The 19,033-nt window shown below is 35.3% G+C and overlaps 2 protein-coding genes across 2 annotated transcripts; both read right to left on the reverse strand.

Annotated features, from left to right (window-relative positions):
- Positions 1–55: 55 nt before the first annotated feature.
- Positions 56–2,852, reverse strand: LOC145605130 (uncharacterized). Its single transcript, XM_081661155.1, has 2 exons — positions 2,328–2,852; positions 56–1,927 (listed from the first exon to the last, which is right to left on the reverse strand). The coding sequence occupies exons 1-2, from the start codon at positions 2,600–2,602 to the stop codon at positions 391–393; spliced, it is 1,812 nt and encodes a 603-aa protein (XP_081517281.1). The 5' UTR covers positions 2,603–2,852; the 3' UTR covers positions 56–390.
- A 4,004-nt stretch (positions 2,853–6,856) lies between these two features.
- LOC145603820 (uncharacterized) lies at positions 6,857–11,733 on the reverse strand. The gene is made up of 2 exons (XM_081659805.1): positions 9,804–11,733; positions 6,857–7,807 (listed from the first exon to the last, which is right to left on the reverse strand). Exons 1-2 carry the CDS (start codon positions 11,687–11,689, stop codon positions 6,889–6,891), a joined length of 2,805 nt encoding a protein of 934 aa, XP_081515931.1. The 5' UTR covers positions 11,690–11,733; the 3' UTR covers positions 6,857–6,888.
- Between the last annotated feature and the right edge of the window lie 7,300 nt (positions 11,734–19,033).

The raw sequence follows: 19,033 nt of genomic DNA on the forward strand, positions 1-19,033 counted from the left end.
AACAAAGGAATGTAGTACTTCGTACTTAGTAATCTTGGATTCTTGGCACAGAACATTTCCAAATATAAATATGCATGTCTTCGTCTCCGTTTCATAAGAAAATGATACAATGCCTCTTTCATAAATCCATAAGAAAAACATAATAAACGGCTTAAAAGGAGAAGGCAAAATAAAAATCAGTTGCCAATAACTGCATGTCTATACTTCTCTATGCAGCAGCTGCAAATGACTTCAACCTTATACCTGAATAACACTTAGATTTAGGTGTAGGCAACTTAAGAAAACTAGACATGTAGCCAGTGCTATAAGATACTAATATTTCTATTAGAGTGACTTAGGCAACTCCGTAATATATAATGACTATAGACAGAGGGAAAAACACATAATTGTTCAGATCTTGAAATAGTTTTGAAGTAGAGCCTTGTCTGAATCACATAAAGTATGATCAGTGAGCAAGCCAAAAAATAAGGAAGCGGTGTGAGCATCAGCAGCAAACCCTTTGCTTCTCATAGCGGTGACAAGTTCCAAAGCCTTGCTGATATCCTTGCTTTTCAAAAACCCCCTGATAATTAGATTGTATGTACATTCATCTGGAGGACATCCATACTCCTCCATTCTCCCTACCAATTCAATGGCGTCGTTCAGAAAACCTTTTGCACAAAGTCCTTTGACAACTATATTATAAGTATAGATATTTGGCAGTAAGTGCTTCTCTGTGAGAGATGAGAAAGTATCCAAAGCTTCTTGAAGTTTCCCTGCTTCACACAAGCCATCGATTAGGATATTGTAAGTGATAATATTGGGAACCACTCCCTTAGTCTTCATTTTTGTCAACAGTTCCATTGCTTTGTCAATATGTGTGTTTTTACACAGGCCATCGAGCAATGAATTCAAAGTCACTACATCAGGTTGTAGTCTGTGAGTTTCCATTTCTGTAAAAAGCTCATATGCTGAGGTGAATCTATTGATCTTGCATAAGGCATCTATAAGAGTGTTGTATGTGTAAATATCTGGAGTTATCCCATTAGGATGTATCTCTTGGAAATGGCTAAGAGCTTTGTCAAGATTATTACACTTGCAATATCCGTTGATCAAGGTGTTGAAAGTAAATATGTCAGATTTGCAGCCATGTTTTATCATCAAAGCCACTAGATTTTCTGCCTCATCCATCTGCCCACGTAAACAATATCCGTCCAATAAAGTATTGTAAGAAATAATATCGGGAACCAGACCTTGACTTATCATGGATTCGAATATGGCCCGTGCTTCATCAACCATTCCTCCTTTACAATAGCCATTGATTAAAATGTTGTAAGTAACTACATTAGGTTTGCAGCCATCTTCAACCATCAATTCCTTGAGGTTTTCTGCCTCATCCATCTCACCACGTAAACAATATCCATCTAACAAAGCGTTGTAAGTGATGATATCGGGAACCAAACCAATCTCAATCATGTATTCAAATATGTCTAGTGCTTCACCAACCTTGCCTTCTTTACAATACATATCAATCAACATGGTGTAGGTCTCAATGTCAGGAGTTATGTTGTTCCCCAACATCTCAGTCAGCATTTCTTGGGCCTCTTTCTGTTGCCCCAAAGTGCACATACCTTGAATTAAGGTATTAAAGGTGACAACATCAGGGGAAATTCCCTTGACTTTCATCTCCTTGAAAAGATGGAGAGCCTGAGGTAATAACTGGTCTTTACAGAGACTATCAATGATGGTGTTATAAATGACAACACCAGGCATAAAATGGCCATAAGACTCCATATTTCTGAGGAGTTTGAGAGCACCGGCATTATCACCGGACCTACAGAGACCTTTGAACATAGTACCATAGGTGACTAATGTGGGTTGGAGGCCAAGCTTGAGAATTTTATCCAACAAATGAATGGCTTTGTTGAATCTATACATAGTATTTAAAAACTATAACCAAGAAACTAAGAAAGACACATGTCCCTATCCATTCTATTACAATTCTCCAATCATAGTGCCACATGTCATCTTACACTATTAATTTTTTATTACACCATTTTTTAAAATTCTTTCATTAAACTTATTATTCATCTTTCATACACACTTCATCTCTCCCCTTTAATTCAACCTTTTCCTATGCTCTCTTTAATTTTAGCCCTTCCACCTTCTACTTAAGCATCTTTTTCAATTAAAGTCCAAAATTTTAATTTCTTTAATCATGTTTTCGATTACATATTATACCCTATAATGACTTACTGATATTTCTTCACTTATCTATCAATACAATTTTATATAAATAACCCGTGCATCGCACGGGCCAAAAGGCTAGTTGATTAGAATGAATGAAACCATTGATGAGAGTAGTAAAGGTGACAATATCAGGATGATAACCAAGCTTAATAAAATTGGCGAGAATAGAAAACCCAAAATTAACAAAGTCCAAACGACAGTAGCAATTAGCCAGAATGTTAAGGGAATAATAATCTGGACGAACACCTAACATTAGGAGGTGCCTGTAAAGAGAAATGACAGTGGAGAAAGGGGGGTTGGGTTTAATCTTACAAATGGATGATAACAGTTGATTGAAATCAATAATACCAGGAAGTGGGCGAATCAATTTCATATGATGAAAGAGGGAAATGGGAAATTCGACATCAGTAAACCCTAACTTAGATTGTTGTCTCACAAATTTGAGAAACAATTTTGGGTCATCATAATCATAATCATAATCAAAATCAAAATCAAAATCAAAATAATGAGTAGCGTTATTCTTGTAATTTCGGCAAGGAAATAAAAATGGAAGCTGAAAAGAGGGCGAATTGAATAGGGAAGAAGTGAAATTGAAACAGCGAAAAGGATTAGAAAAATGGGGAAGCTTACTTGTAGAAACGCCATGAAAAGGAAGAAGCTTAAGTGTAGAGCCGCCATTAAAATGAATATGAAGAAAAGTTCTTCCAAAAACACCAGGTGTTCCTCTCATGTTGAAGAAAAGGTCTTGAAATAGTAATGGAGGTCCAATTCGGTAATTATCCTTTCCTTTTTTTTCTTGTTAGTATTTTCTCATTTCCTCTAGTTTTATGTTTGTATTTCAATGAAGTAAAAAAAACATTTAATTGTCATTCTCGTGAGGGGTAGTTAGTAGGTACACTATTGGTTTGACTGATACCCCTTATTGCTTGACATTGTGTTGCTCCCGTGTTTTTTTAAAGTGATACAATTTTCATTTCCGGCCGTGTTGTTTTAAGTGATACACTTCCTTTTTTAGCAAAAAAATACATTAAAATATTATATCTTTCTCCTCTTATGGTCTCCACTCAAACCCACTACTATTTTTTTATTATATCTTTTCTCTCACATTCATTACTTTTCAATAAACTATTAACCCCACTATCTTTATTTAACAATTTTTTAATACTTCACTACCCCACTTACCTCTTATTTTATTTAAGTCAATTGAATTGTCTAAAACTATGTGTCGGTCAAAGTGTATCACTTAAAAAAAACACGAGAGTACTAAATTAGGAAAATTTTCTTATATGCTTAACATTGGAGCCAATAAGGCTTCTATATTTATCAAAACTCTTCTTTTTTTTTTTTTTTTTTTTTTTTTTTTTTTTTTTTTTTGAAGACTATCAAACTTATTTTATATGGAGTAGTTTGGAATGCTTTAGTAATTCTGTAATTGTGCAATATTTAGTTCAGTTTGGAAAGTTACTCTGTGAAATAAAGAATTCAATTGACTAACAATCACATAATACTAAAAACGAATCTAAAGGAACACTTGACAATGTATTATTAAAAAAAGGCAAAAACTAACAAACGCCTCCGGAGACGTTGGATAAGCTAGCTAAAAATAGAAAGATTAAATTAAAATTAACATTAATGACACTGATTGACGCGTGATTTTGTCATGCTATCCCAAATTAATACTATTTTAAGTACTACCTCCGTTAACTTTTATTTGCAACTTTGGGGTATTATTTGTGAGATATAATATATTCCAAAGTTGCAAATAAAAGTTAACGGAGGTAGTAATATTTTAAATGCTTATCCAACACCCCGGGGCATTCGTCAGCTAGATCCTATTCAACATCCGTACAATGCACGGGATTTATCCTAGCTCACAATATACACTAGTGTTATATGAAGTACTTCGTACAAAATAGTAATGCAAAATGGTCAACAAGAAAAAGTGTGAAAATTCATAAAAGCTTAACTTTGTAAGTTAAGAGTGGTCGATTGGAATTTGGAAGGCCCTTTCTCATCACCCAAATGGACTCACGCTTAACTTTGATGGTTCTTGTTATACAAATAATAATGCAGCCTGCAGAATTGCAGGAGCAAAACATAACTTATGATCGATATAAAAACAGATTTGGTCCATTAATCATCTTTATGTGTTCTTTTAATTACTACGGAGTAGCTTATATTCTAATCCATTAATAACCTCACGTTCTACTATGTATGATTGATTGCCCTATTACCTATACGTAAAAGTGGTGAAACAATCTTTGTAATTATTTTCTACTGATTTTCTTCAAGTTTCAGGCTCTCAGCTCCTACTGTTTTTATTTTCTGCTTGAAATTTGATTTTCTCGACATTTTATTAAGAGTTAATCTGAAATTTAGAATTTATTTTTCTTTCTCGATTTCAAATTCTCTCTATGAAGAAAATAACTAACCCAAATTTCTTTTCTCTTAAAGGTGGCTTAATAAAAGTGTAGATAGAAGACTAGAGGAGTACAATATTTGTGAAGCTGCAGCTGTGATGGATGAAATAGAAGGATCAAATATTCAAATTGCAGTGGTATTTTTGTTTATTATATGAGATGAAGCATAATCAACATACCTTAATACACATGATCATATACGAAGTATGTTCCATCAGAGCCTAAGATTTTGCATCATCTTACATTCTCTTAGGACAGAACTAAGCAAGTCAACCACTGTTGCACATTAACCAAAGATCATTGACAGGGTGATCAAAGATTTCTCTTACGACGCTGAAATGCAAACAACTCGATTCAATCAATTAGCTACTCACCATGATCAGGAGCGCCAGAGAAACTGAAACTCTCAGATAAATTGCATTATATATAGCCTCAACACTTGCACCCTAAATATGGTCTTAAAATGTAAACAGGGAAGGGGAGAGGGGGTGGGGGATCTCATCTTCAACCGTAACACCAGACAATGGAGGTTAAAAAAAGTAACATCATTATAAATATTATAGATACCAGGGGAGCAGAATCTAAACATAAACCAAAATCCATATTACCAAAGGCCAAAAATACCTAAGTAATCAGATCTCAAAATACTTTTGAAGCAAAGCCTTGTTTGAATCACTACAGCATGATCAGTTATGAAGCTGACAAATATTAAAGAAGCCGTGTGACTGTGTGAGCATCCACAGCAAACCCTTTAATTCTCATGGTGCTGACTAGTTCCAAAGCCTTGCTGACATCCTTGCCATAAAAAGATCATTTAATAATAGTGTTGTAGCTAGGTATACTCATCAAGTGAACATCCATTGTCCTCCATCTCCTTTAAAAGTTTAGTAGCTTTATTCAGCAAACCCTGTTTGCAATATCCTTTTACAATTACATTGAGACTAAACACATTGGGCTGTAAGCACTTTGCCGGAAGAGAAGTGAAGATATCCTCTGCTTCTCTAAGGCGCCTAGCTTCACACAAACCGTCCATTAGGATATTGTATGTGATAATATCATTATATCAGGGACCACACCAGTAGCCTCCATTTCTTTCATTGTTGCAATTGCCTCGTCAATTTGTGCATTCTTACACATGCCATCAAGCAATGAGCTCCAAGTAATTATATGATATCTGGGTTGCTACCTGGTGATAATGTTGTTAATGCCAATATTAATTAACTAATTTAATGATGATTGGTTAAACCACAAGAAACCTTCATGTCAATTCAATTATCCATGCTTGATACTATTTTTATATACTTGTATAAGATATGGAAAAAAAAAAAACACACAAGTAGAAGGTCCTCCTCTCAATGGGAACAACTAATGTTAGTAATGTATCAATCTGAAGAACTCAACTAGATACTTGACACTCCAAATGAATATGCATGTGTAGGCTTCAACTTCATACAAAAAGCAGAGGTTACTAATCACAATTTTATATACCAAATAATAACAAAGAAGACCCTTCTCCTCATTCATAGTGTAACTTTAGACACCCATTGAGTGACTCTGGTAGAAAAGCCCAAGTGTGAATCTCGTATCCTAATCAAACAGCAAAGATGTACGGTTGACAGATTTTAGCACACCCTATTTTAATTCTATTTACTACTCATATGATGGCTTGACAACTGCTATGTGTGGTTGATGCAAAGGGACATGAGTTTGTATAATCAACTACAGAAGTCAGAAGAGCTTTGAGAGTTTAAGAGAGAGAGCATCATGCTGAGTTGAAAGAAAAGACAATTGTCAAATATCCTAGAAGATAGGCTATTTTGGAGTTTGGATACTTACATGATACCTTCTCGGCTACTCTGGAGCAGCCAATTTCTCCTAAAACTCCTACAGAAGATAAAACATGTCTCAGTAAATTCAATTAACCCATGTCAGTAAAATGGAAATTTAACTTGAGCACTAGTACATTAATATTCAAAGGCAAGTCGTAAGAAAACAAATGCAACTCACAGGCACAAAGCAAACAAACACAGCAATTGCATACAAATGTACATGTTAATTCATATTGTTTCATATGTTCCACATCACAGGCGTTAGGGTTTTTTCCTACAATTAATTAAACCACATTAAATATATGACTTACCGTTAACCATTAACCAATGTAAAGATCACTCATGATGTCTGTTTTCTCAGCTCTGTCACAGGCTCACAACTGATCACATATGCTTTAGTCATCACTCACTCAGTTCTCAAAAAATGATTTCAGCAACTCCCTATCTGCATCACTAATATGTAGATCAGTGAGTAAGCCCACGAATGATGATATAGTGTGATTATCAGCAGCAGAGTCTTTAATTCTCATTAAACAGACAAGCTCTAAAGCTCTCCTAACATCCTTTCCATCTATAAATCCTCTAATAATTGTATTGAAAGTGCATTCATTTGGAAAGCATCCATTGTCCTCCATATTCTTCAATAATTCATCAGCTTTTGCGAGTAACCCTTCCTTACAAAACCCTTTAATCATTATGGTGTAAGCACGCACATTATGCAGCCCTTTATTTGTGAGAAAATAGAAGATAGCCTCTGCTTCACTAACGCGATTAGCTTCACACAGACCATCCATTAGGGTACAATATGTAATAATATCAGGGACCACTCCAGTATTCTCCATTTGCTTCACTATTGTAATTGCCTCGTCAATTTGTCCATTCTTACACATGCCATTAAGCAATGGATTCCATGTGATTACATTTGGCTTTAGTCCATGAGCTTCCATTTCCTTGAAAAACTGGTGTGCAAGCTTTTGCTGATTGACTTTGCACAAGGCATCTATAAGAGTGGTGTATGTGATAACATCAGGGGCTAATCCGTTAAAATGCATCTCTTGGAGCAGAACAAGAGCTTTGTCAATCTTTTTAGACTTGCAATAGCCATTGATTAAGCTGTTGTAAGTAACTGCATTAGGTTTGCAACCATTTTCAACTATCAAATCCATAAGCTTTTCTTGAGCCTCTTTCTGTTGCCCCAAAGTGCACATACCTTGAATTAAGGTAGTATAGGTGACAACATCAGGGGAAATTCCCTTGACTTTCATCTCCTTGAAAAGATGGAGAGCCTGAGGTAATAACTGGTCTTTACAGAGACTATCAATGATGGTGCTATAAATGACAACACCAAGCATACAATGTCTTATCCTCACTTGGTTGTCCTCAACAAAAAAAAAATTAAACAGTTTTCTCCTAGCCAACTAAATTTTAAAAGGTTTTTCTGAACAAAAAGGTCGCTTTAAAGGTTTTTCTGAGCAAAATATCCTTTTTTTTTTTTTTTTGATGATTTGTCATCTTTTTTCTATTTTGTTTTTTACTTTGACAGTAATTTACAATACTTTCTCTCTTTTAATTCTCAACCACTTTTTCACCTCATGCACAGAATTTTTAAATTTCTTAATTTTCGTGCAAAATGAAAAATAGGCATATAACAAAGGGTAATGCTTAGATGCAGTGCGTTTTTAATGCTTATATGTGCCTATGTATAACATTTTCTCATAATAAAAGGACGAATGGAGTATTCTCCTTTGATGCTATCCTATGGAGATGTTAAGAGAATGAAATCTGATTTTGCATCTTTTAAGTGTTGTCATGTTCGGAGGTTGGGTAATACTCTAGCGCATTTCTAAATACGATGTTAGTGAAACAACTTATATATGGCTTGATAATTTCCCTCAAAACTTTATCACTTTGACGGAAATTAGTTTGAATTAATAAATTTTGCTCGGCTAACGTTCCTTCAAAAAAAAAAAAAAAAAAAGGACAAATGGAGTAATTAAAAAAAAGTTTTATAGTCAAAGTTATGGTGTATACAAATAATACGAGTACAAAAAGTCATAGTGTGTTACTTATTCTTAAACGGATGAAGTAATTCACTAGTGCACGATTGAACCACTGAAAACTGAAAATTTTGAAATATTAAGACCTGGGTATTAGATTTGGACCGGACCAAAAATTCTAGTTTACAAAACCCAAACCAGATTGGTTTGGACTGTTTTTAGGAAAAACAAAAATTCCATATGTTCAAGTACTCCTTATACGTAGTAGTTTTTTTTTTTTTTTTTTTTTTAATATGGTAAAAACAAAGTAAATTAAATAAAACTATTTGTTTAAGAAACTATCAGTCAAAACTCCAAAAAAAGCATGCTATACAAATACAATCAGCATGAAATAAGCCTAACAGAATATCCTGATAGAACAAACATACCAGGAGAGTGGGAGACCAACTGTTTATGCCTCATTTATCATGCCAGTTGTGTGTGTATGCTCAATAATAATAGAACACCATTACTTTTTTTTAATTGCGAAAGAACAAACTAAAATCTGTAAACAAGTCAAGTCTCAAAAATTATATACTCCACTGAGTCACTGACTGTATATGTTAAAGCTAGAATACAATATAATGAGATTGGATGACATGTTCGAATAAGCCGGGCTGGTTGGATGTATCTGAAATCGCAAGCTTAACCAAGCTTCTTTTCTTCTCCTATTTATCTTAATAATAATGGAAAAAAGAGAGGAAAAATCAAAATAACAAAAAAAGACCATGTCAAAATGACATAATATAAACTTATAACTATGTTATGTGAACAAAGTTCAACAAGTTCAGAGTGCCCTGAAGAAACAAAATCTTAAATGACATAATAAGCTGAAACAAAACTAAGGAAATTCAATAAACACATCTCAAGTGATTGGATTTAAACTTAGTACGAGTAGATGCTTGTGTGCAATAATTTCATAGTATATTACCCTACTTACCTAAAATAGTAAAATTTTACCCTTAGCAAAGTTAACTAACACGACTAGTGTTATTGACCTTAAATACCCTGTTCTTGAACCTAGTACCTGCCATGGTTGTATCATGCCTTAGACAGTAAGATATAGCTAAATATTCAGAGGTTAATAAGGAAACAAATGCAACTCACTGGCATATAGCAAGTAAACACACGCAGGATACAACAGGTCAATCCTTCCATGAGCACATAGTCAATAAGGTTCTTTCCTACAATCATCAATCAAGTTGAGCATTAGTTATGTGACTTACTGATTCACAAGTCACTCACAATATCAGTTTTTACACATCTCTTTCACAGCTGATCATATATGCTGAAGTTCAAAAAACTTTTTCAGTAATTCCTTGTCTTCATCACCAATATTTGGATCACTAAGTAAGCTCACTAATGATGATACAGTGTGATTATCAGCAGCAAACTCTTTGATTCTCATTAAGCTGACAAGCTCTAATGCTCTCCTAACATCCTTGCCGTCTAGAAATCCTCTAATGATTGTATTAAAGGTGCATCCATCTGGAAAGAATCCATTGTCCTCCATATTCTTCAAAAGTTCATCGGCTTTAGCTAGCAACCCTTCTTTACAAAACCCTTTTATCATTATGTTGTAAGCACGCACATTATGCAATCCTTTAGCTGTGAGAAAGGTGAAGATGTCCACCGCTACTCTAAGGCGATTAGCTTTACACAAACCATCCATTAGGATATTGTATGTAATAATATTAGGGGCCACTCCAGTAATCTCTATTTGCTTCATTGTTGCAATTGCGTCATCTATTTGTCCATTCTTACACATGCCATCAAGTAATGAGTTCCAAGTTATTACATCTGGCCTTAGTCCATGAGCTTCCATTTCCTTGAAAAACTGGTGTGCAAGCTTGAGCTGATTTTCCTTGCACAGGGCATCTATAAGAGTATTATACGTGATAATATTAGGGGCTAATCCGTTAAAATTCAACTCTTCAAGGAGAACAAGAGCTTTGTCAATCTTTTTAGACTTGCAATAGCCATTGATTAAGCTGTTGTAAGTAATTACATTAGGTTTGCAACCATCTTTTACCAACAAATCCATAAGCTTTTCTGCCTCATCCATCTCACCACGTAAACAATATCCATCTAACAAAGCGTTGTAAGTGATGATATCGGGAACCAAACCTATCTGAGTCATGTATTCAAAAATGTCCCGTGCTTCACCAACCTTGCCATCTTTACAATACATGTCAATCAACATGTTGTAGGTCTCAGTGGTAGGAGTTATGTTGTTCCTCAGCATCTCAGTCAGCATCTGTTGAGCCTCTTTCTGTTGTCCCAAAGTGCACATACCTCGAATTAAGGAAGTAAAGGTGACAACATCAGGGGGAATTCCCTTGACTTTCATCTCATTGAAAAGGCAAAGAGCCTGAGGTAATAACTGGTCTTTGCAGAGACTATCAATGATTGTGCTATAAATGACAACATCAGGCATAAAATGGCCATAAGACTCCATATTTCTGAGGAGTTTGAGAGCACCGGCATTATCACCGGACCTACACAGACATTTGAACATAGAACCATAGACAACCAAATCAGGTTGGAAGCCAAGCTTGACAACTTTATCCAACAATCGAACGGCTTTGTGGAATTGATGAGTACTAATGAAGCCATTGATGAGAGTAGTGAAGGTGACAATATTAGGGTGATAACCAAGTTTAATAATGTTGGCGAGAATAGAAAGCCCGAAATCAACAAAGTCCAAACGACAGTAGCAATTAGCCAGAATGTTGAGGGAATAATAATCTGGACGAACACCTAACATTAGGAGGTGCCTGTAAAGAGAAATGACAGTGGAGAAAGGGGGGTTGGGTTTAATCTTACAAATGGATGATAACAGTTGATTGAAATCAATGATAGCAGGAAGTGGGCGAATCAATTTCATATGATGAAAGAGGGAAAGGGGAAATTCGACATCAGTAAACCCTAACTTAGATTGTTGTCTCACAAATTTGAGAAACAATTTAGGGTCATCCAAATGAAGATGAACAGAATGAGAAGCGTAATATCGGGAAGAAAATAGAAAAGATGGAAAGTAAAAGGGGGGATTGAAATTGAAAATGAAAAGAGGAGAGAGATGAAGAAGCTTACTTGAAGAAGATCCGCCATTAAAATGGTAAAGAGAAGAAATTTGAAGAGAATTTCTGAGCAAAATACCAGATTTGCTCCTCATTATGCCAAATCAACAGCCAAGGAGGAAGATCACTGCTACGCTGCTGCTGCTACTGCCTACTGTGTTTGAACTTTGAAGAACATATTTTGAGGAAGGTTGCCATCAAAAATCATATCATAAAAAATGTGTGACTTTTTTTTAGGAAAATTTCACATTTGCTACCAGCAAAAAGACCCTAATTTACATTTACTACCGCTTTAATTTTTTATTTTAAATTGCTACCACCTAAATCTGCATTTTTTAAAAATCACTACCACTTGACGGACACCGTTAGTATAACCGTTACCACCACCCAACCACCGTCCAGCCACCACTCCTTCCCACCCACCAGCTGCCCAATCCACCACCACTCCTCCCCATTCCTCCAATCCACCACCAACTCCCACCGCCACTCCCAATCCACCACCACTCCTCCCCATTCCTTCACCCAATCCACCACCACTTCTCCCCATTCCCCTGCTCCTTCACATCAACACCAATCGGCACCAACACCCAATCCCGACCACCGCACACAGGCACACAGCAATCGAACCCAAATTCGCAACCCCATCCCCGTAACCCCAGCAATCGGCTCACAGCAATCGCAGCCCCCAACGACAATCGGCGCCGGCGCCGCGGTCGCAACCCCGTTCGCAACCCCCTCCCCACGAAAATCTGCTCGATCCCAGCCAAAAACCCCAATTGAGCATGTGGGTGACGAGTGTAACACCCCAATAATTCTCCCCTTTTCAAACCACTTACTTTTTATAAAATAGTGGAGAACCATTGACATGTTACCGCCACGTGTTAAAACGTTAAGGCTTTATCAAAGTATCGCAGCGGAAAATCAAACACAAGTCTTTAAAATAACATAGTTTAGGAAATTAATAAGTCAAAGCTTACAAATTGGAACCATGTAAGGCCCTTATTTAAAACCAAACCAATAATCAAAGTCCAAAACATAAACGAAATAGCAAAGCATAAATAAGTTCAACACAAAGAACGAATACTCTCAATCACACCAATCCCTTGACAATGCGTATGTCAAATCCCCGAACTTCACATCATCAAGCTAACCTGTGCAATACTGCTCCCCAATAATACGAGTGTAATAATTGGATCATCACAGGGTCATTGAAAGGCGAAGGCCATGACCAAAAGAAGGACACACACACAAAAGCACGCAATCAGCAAAGCTGAGTACATACAAGCTTCAACGCACAAAACCTAGCATGCTCAACTAATTAAAGTTAATAAACATATAACACAAATTTATTTAATCAAGACTCCACACTTAAACAATTCAACTGACTCAACTTACTTACTAACTAATTCCAAACGATTGACTCTTTATATTTAATTTAATTAATTTAATTTAATTTGGAGTAAGCAATAGACCAGGTTGTCCAATCCACCAAATCATTTTGGTCCCAAATGACCATTTGAAATAAAAGTTTAGCGCGATGCAAGAATGGGCGCGACTCCATTCTCACAAAGTTAGTCTAGGATCCCATCTAACTTTCATTATAAAATAAAATGTAAATACCAAAAGAGAAGAGGACATGTTGATCAAACAAGCCTCGAAAAGCCACGGGCTACCACCGTGTACCCCAACCCATAATTGTCAATACTCTAGAAGTGCACGCTTTCCAGAGTTTTATTGCTCATCCATGTTTCACTTTACGTGATTACAATTTTAATTAATAGCCGACTCATTCAAGAAGACCATACATAACAATCATACATCAATTCATTTTTAATCTTATTTAGGACAATGGTGATCACATCACAAATTGACCTTTAATTCCAATTAAACTTCCAAATTATTCAAAATTGTTGAACATAGTCAACCCATTAGCCATTTCGGCTTAATCCACCTTTACTCAACATACTAGAAAGTTATGATTGAGTAATAAATAAATAATAATAACCTTGTGGAATAATTAATAAATTCATTCCACTTAAACCATTCAATTCCAATCCTTTAATAATCCAAATGTGGTTAACAAACCAATCCAATAAAATATGTTTGTATCACATTCCATACAAACAATTAATCCAATATAATTCCACATACTTGCATCCATAATTCCATACAAGCATAATTAATTCACCAAAACATGCCTCATAAACATAAATACATGAATTAATTAAATATGTAACCAAACAATTTCCATCCAAGTGTTCTCTAATCATGAAACTAAGTTCTTTCCTTTTGGTACCTAAACATGATACTACTTACAACGAAGTAGACATGTACGTACCTCGTGTAAACAATTCTTTGCGCCACTTTTAATTAATTAAAGGCTCCTAGAGAAAAATTACCTCCTATAAAACAACCAATAATCACAAATTAATACTTACAAAAATTTCCAGCAATATAATCTAGATTAAAAGTCCTTAAAACTTCATTAAAAATATGTTTTTATGGTTAATTAATCATTAGAAATTGACTAGGAACAAAAGCCCCAAATTAATTAGTCATAAGAACCCTAAAATCCCAATTTAAATAAATTGAAACCCTAGGTTTTAAAATTATAAAATCTGAAAATTATAACATAAACAAAATCTGAAATTTATAAGTTTAAGCTATCAAAAACATGGTTTTGATACTAAAAATATAATCTTTACACTAAGAAATCAAAACCCAAAACTAATTATATGAAGATTAAACAAAAATAAGAAAATAAAGGAGGAGGAAAGGGGGCAGCAAGGTGGGCCATGGCTGGGCCCACGGTGGGTCGACGGCGGCGGCGAAGGGCGGCACTCCGGCCAGCAGGTGGCAGCAGGGGGGTGTGAGTGAGGTTTCCTCACGTAGGAGAGGAGGAAAAAGAAAGAAAGAAAAAAAAAAGAAAAAGAAAAATAAAAATAAAAATAAAATAAATAAAATAAAGGAGAAAGTAAATTAGACTAACCTTTTGTGTGGGGAAAAATTTGGGGATGTATGGGGTATTTATAGGAGAGAGAGTGGTGTAGGGTTAGTTTTAAGATTGGGCCTCATATAATTAATGGGCCAATTAGGTAAATGAAATGAGCTAGCTTTGTTTAATATGTATGGCATAAATTGTTGAATGGACAATTAGAAATTCTTTAAGAACAAAATCAATCATCAACCCAAAAATAATTTGGAACTTTAAAACTTAAATCCGATCCCGGAAAAACACATATAAATATTATAAATAAAATAAAAATTCATTTATAATATATTTATAAATATGGGGGATTACAATCTACCCCTCTTAAAAGAAGTTTCGTCCCGAAACTTAGCGCGAAATCCCTTAAATTGCAAAACATTTGCATAAAACCTTTTCAAAATTATCAAAATTATGTTGCTGGAATTCCAATTGTGTCACAATATCGACACTAATATCTTATTATCATCCCAATTTACGCACTTCACTAGATGCGTAAACAAATAAAAGTGCTATGAAAAGCATGAAAACACCATAAAATTGCATAAAATTGGGCAAAAAGCGCGAAATTATACGCATTCTACCCCCCTTAAAGAACATGAGTTACGCCCTCGTAACTCACCTCATTAAATAATTTAGGTTATCTCTTATGTATCTTGTTGCACCTCACAACCTTACCAGTATGCAAACTAATAAGTAAGTCAATAGGTGGCTCTAGAATCAAACAAAGCTTAAGCAGAAATAGAATGAATTGAAAAGTTACCATTGTCAAAAGACCTTTCAGCTTCTGTTTTGCTCATCACAAACAAACGACCTTGAGTGACATTCTTTCCTTGATTCTCGGAGTTGTTGTTACCAACATTTCCGTTCTTTCCATTCCCATTATGGCCATTCGAATTCCCTCCTTGGTTGCTTGTTGAAGTTAACTTGTTCCCATTACCTTGTTGCTTTAATTTGGAGAAACACTCAAACTCCCTATGGCCCTTCTTATTACAGTATCTACACACAACCAAGTTCCCATCACAATCCTTTCCAGGATGATCCTTGCCACATCTCTTGCAGTTGTAATGCCTCTTAGCTTCGCCATTAGTTCTAGATGACCCTCCATTGTTCTGAACATTCCTATTTTGGAAATTCTCATTCCTTGGATTCTTGGAGTTACCTTGGTCACTCGAATTCCCAAAATCCTTACGCTTTTCTCCAACACTTCCACTCTCAGGTGCACTCCTGGCATTCAAACCGTACAAGTGCGCTGCTCTCCCATAAACCTTATCTAGAGTCTTAAATGTCTTTCCAGCCAAGGCCTTCTGCAATTGTTTAGTCAAACCTTGCTCAAATCTTTGAGCCTTCAACTCCTCAGTAGGCACTACCTCAGGAGCAAACCTCTCTAAGTTCATAAACTTGTTATAGTACTCAGTAATCGCCATATTGTTCATTTGCAGATTGATGAACTCTTGAGCCTTTTGTTTCCTTAAGAATGGTGGATAGAATTTTTCCCTAAGTTTGGTTTTGAAAGTCTCCCACCCAAAATTAGCCTCAGCACGAAGCACATCTCCATTATCCCTCCACCAAATATCTGCCTCTTCCTTCAAATACATGGTAGCTTGATCCACTCTCATATTCTCAGGGCAATTCAAAGCAGCAAAAATCTTATCAAACTCCCTAATCCAATTCTCTAGAAAAGTTGGGTCTCCACCTCCCTCAAAGTATGGTGGCTTGACTTGAGCAAGTTTCTTAAACATCTCACCCGCAGGATCGGGATTATCATTGCGGTTTTGGTTCAAGTTCTCAGCTAGTAGCCTAATAGCAGCAGCTAAAGCATCGTTGTTAGCCATCCTCCTCCTCTGGCTTAGAAAAGTAATACACTCTTAGGCCGACATCAACACGAAAGAACTCTTTTTGCTTAACAAATCACATTCATGATCATCAAATATATATTAAGGTAGAAAGGTGCACACGACCACACAATCGCCCCTAATAAGTCACTTTTAAAGGAAATGATTATTTAATTTTAATCATTCCTACGCACGCGAAAAATAAAATAAAATAAAATAATTCCCTTGATTTAACTCCCACCAAAATCGAAGCATTAAGCAATTAAACAAACACCTAATAATAGGCACATAATTACATGTTTCACATAAACAAATCATTTAAACATTTCACATTGCACAAAGAATTTCATTCCATTCCATATTACATGTTTTAATCTTAAACATGATACTAAGTGATCACTCAAGTTTGCACCATTACATAAACATACACAATTAAATAACTTGCATGATCACTTCATACAATAATAAAAGCATAAAGTAATTAATTACAATGCATAAAGAAATAAATAATCTATTCTATACGCCCTTCCTAATGCTACCCAAATCTCACCGGTAAAGAAAATAAGCACACAAGTTAGGAATAAAATAAATAATTAAATTCATTTTATTTTAAAATAACTAAATAGTTCAAAATAAATAAAACAATATATATTTTTTTTATAAATGCCGAAATAAATATATTAGAATAGAATATATTTTTGAAAATCTAAGTTAACTTTAAATAAGGTAGTTAAATAAACTCATTAGATTTAAAACATTAGGCGCCTAAAAACTTTAAATTAAATTTAGTGGTAATTAAATCGAACCTAAGCTCCCAGATACCACTTTGAAGGAGGGGTGGATGAGATTCGAACCCGTAACCTCTATGTCATGTTGGCTCCGATACCATGTTAGTTGACCAACTCAATCAAAAGCTTAAGCCGATGGTTGAGGCCCAGGAATATGTTTTATACTCTATCACGCCCCCTCACACGAGAGCCCGTTGGGCTAGAAGTGTGGATGCAGCATGGGCCCTCCTCATACCATGTGCTTAATATTCCACTTGAAAGTGGGGGGTGTGAGTGAGGTTTCCTCACGTAGGAGAGGAGGAAAAAGAAAGAAAGAAAAAAGAAAGAAAAAAAAAGAAAAAGAAAAAGGAAAAGAAAAATAAAAATAAAAATAAAAATAAAATAAATAAAATAAAGGAGAAAGTAAATTAGACTAACCTTTTGTGTGGGGAAAAATTTGGGGATGTATGGGGTATTTATAGGAGAGAGAGTGGTGTAGGGTTAGTTTTAAGATTGGGCCTCATATAATTAATGGGCCAATTAGGTAAATGAAATGAGCTAGCTTTGTTTAATATGTATGGCATAAATTGTTGAATGGACAATTAGAAATTCTTTAAGAACAAAATCAATCATCAACCCAAAAATAATTTGGAACTTTAAAACTTAAATCCGATCCCGGAAAAACACATATAAATATTATAAATAAAATAAAAATTCATTTATAATATATTTATAAATATGGGGGATTACAACGAGAATGGAGAATGTGGTGACGGAGAAGGAGGAAGAGCGGTTTTTGAGGAGTTTTCCGGCGGCGAGGTGGAGTATAATTGGTTGGAAGGGGCGGATTCTGGTGGGAGGAAGGGGAAAGAGGTGGTTTTGGTTCGAGGTTGGCGTCGGGGCAACGAGAACGGGGAAAGGGAAGGGGGTTCATTGGCTGCGCAGGGGTGGGGGAAAGGGAGGGGGGTGGGTTCGCGTCGGCCGCCGGCAGGGGGGAGGGAAGGGGTGGCAGTTGAGGGGTGGCAGGGGAGGGGGGAGGGTGGTTATTATTTTTTAATTTTTTTAAAATTTTTTTTATTTTTTTTTAATAAACTTAACGGAAATCCTAATGGATTCCGTTAAGTGGTAGTGATTTTTGAAAAACTCTGATTTAGGTGGTAGTAATATAAAATAAAAAATTAAAGGGGTAGCAAATGTGAATTAGGGTCTTTTTGCTGGTAGCAAATGTGAAATTTTCCTTTTTTTTATTTTTTTTTCTTCCTCTTTTTAAGTAATCTTTTACCTTGATTTATTTCATCACTCAAAAAAAAAGGTGAATGAAAAATACGTATGTGTATAGCTGTAGACCTTGTAGTAGTTGTCATTGTTTGTACTCGTATAATCAATCTAAAACCATGTACAGAGTATTGTATATATCATACTTCATACCGTTCATAGCTTGAAAGAAAATAAATAAAACAAACTTCAAGGTGAAAAAACAAAAATAAAAATGATCTCTTATTGCTTTTCTTTGAATACAACTTTATTATTTTTTCAAATTTTCAGTAATATATTGTATCAAAAAAAAAAAAATAATCAATAATATCCATGTACAATATGTAAGCATCTTTTCTTCAACCAACGATATCCTTTCTTAAAGGAACTCTTAACCTTACCTTCCATATCATATATCTTATATTTAGCCATTCTTCTTTTCCTCTTTTGTTCTGGATTATTATACCATGCCTTAACCGAAAACATCAAAGAGCTTGATGACTTTGTATTTAAGGATGGTTTACGTTTCGATCTACGAACAAGGCCTTTTCGAGGGGCTGACCCTCGAGATCTGGCTACGTAAATTTGATCCACAGC

This window comes from Chenopodium album, chromosome 22 (assembly GCF_948465745.1).
Source record: "Chenopodium album chromosome 22, dcCheAlbu1.1, whole genome shotgun sequence".
In the NCBI taxonomy this organism is placed as follows: Eukaryota; Viridiplantae; Streptophyta; class Magnoliopsida; order Caryophyllales; family Amaranthaceae; genus Chenopodium; species Chenopodium album.

Coding starts and splice junctions, on each gene's coding strand:
- LOC145605130 (XM_081661155.1), bottom strand. CDS start 2,602: ATGAAATTGATTCGCCCACTTCCTGGTATTATTGATTTCAATCAACTG. Junction 1,928..2,327: donor TTTACTACTCTCATCAATGG/TTTCATTCATTC, acceptor TTGGTTATAGTT/TTTAAATACTATGTATAGAT.
- LOC145603820 (XM_081659805.1), bottom strand. CDS start 11,689: ATGAGGAGCAAATCTGGTATTTTGCTCAGAAATTCTCTTCAAATTTCT. Junction 7,808..9,803: donor AAAAAGTTTTTTGAACTTCA/GCATATATGATC, acceptor TGTCATTTATAG/CACCATCATTGATAGTCTCT.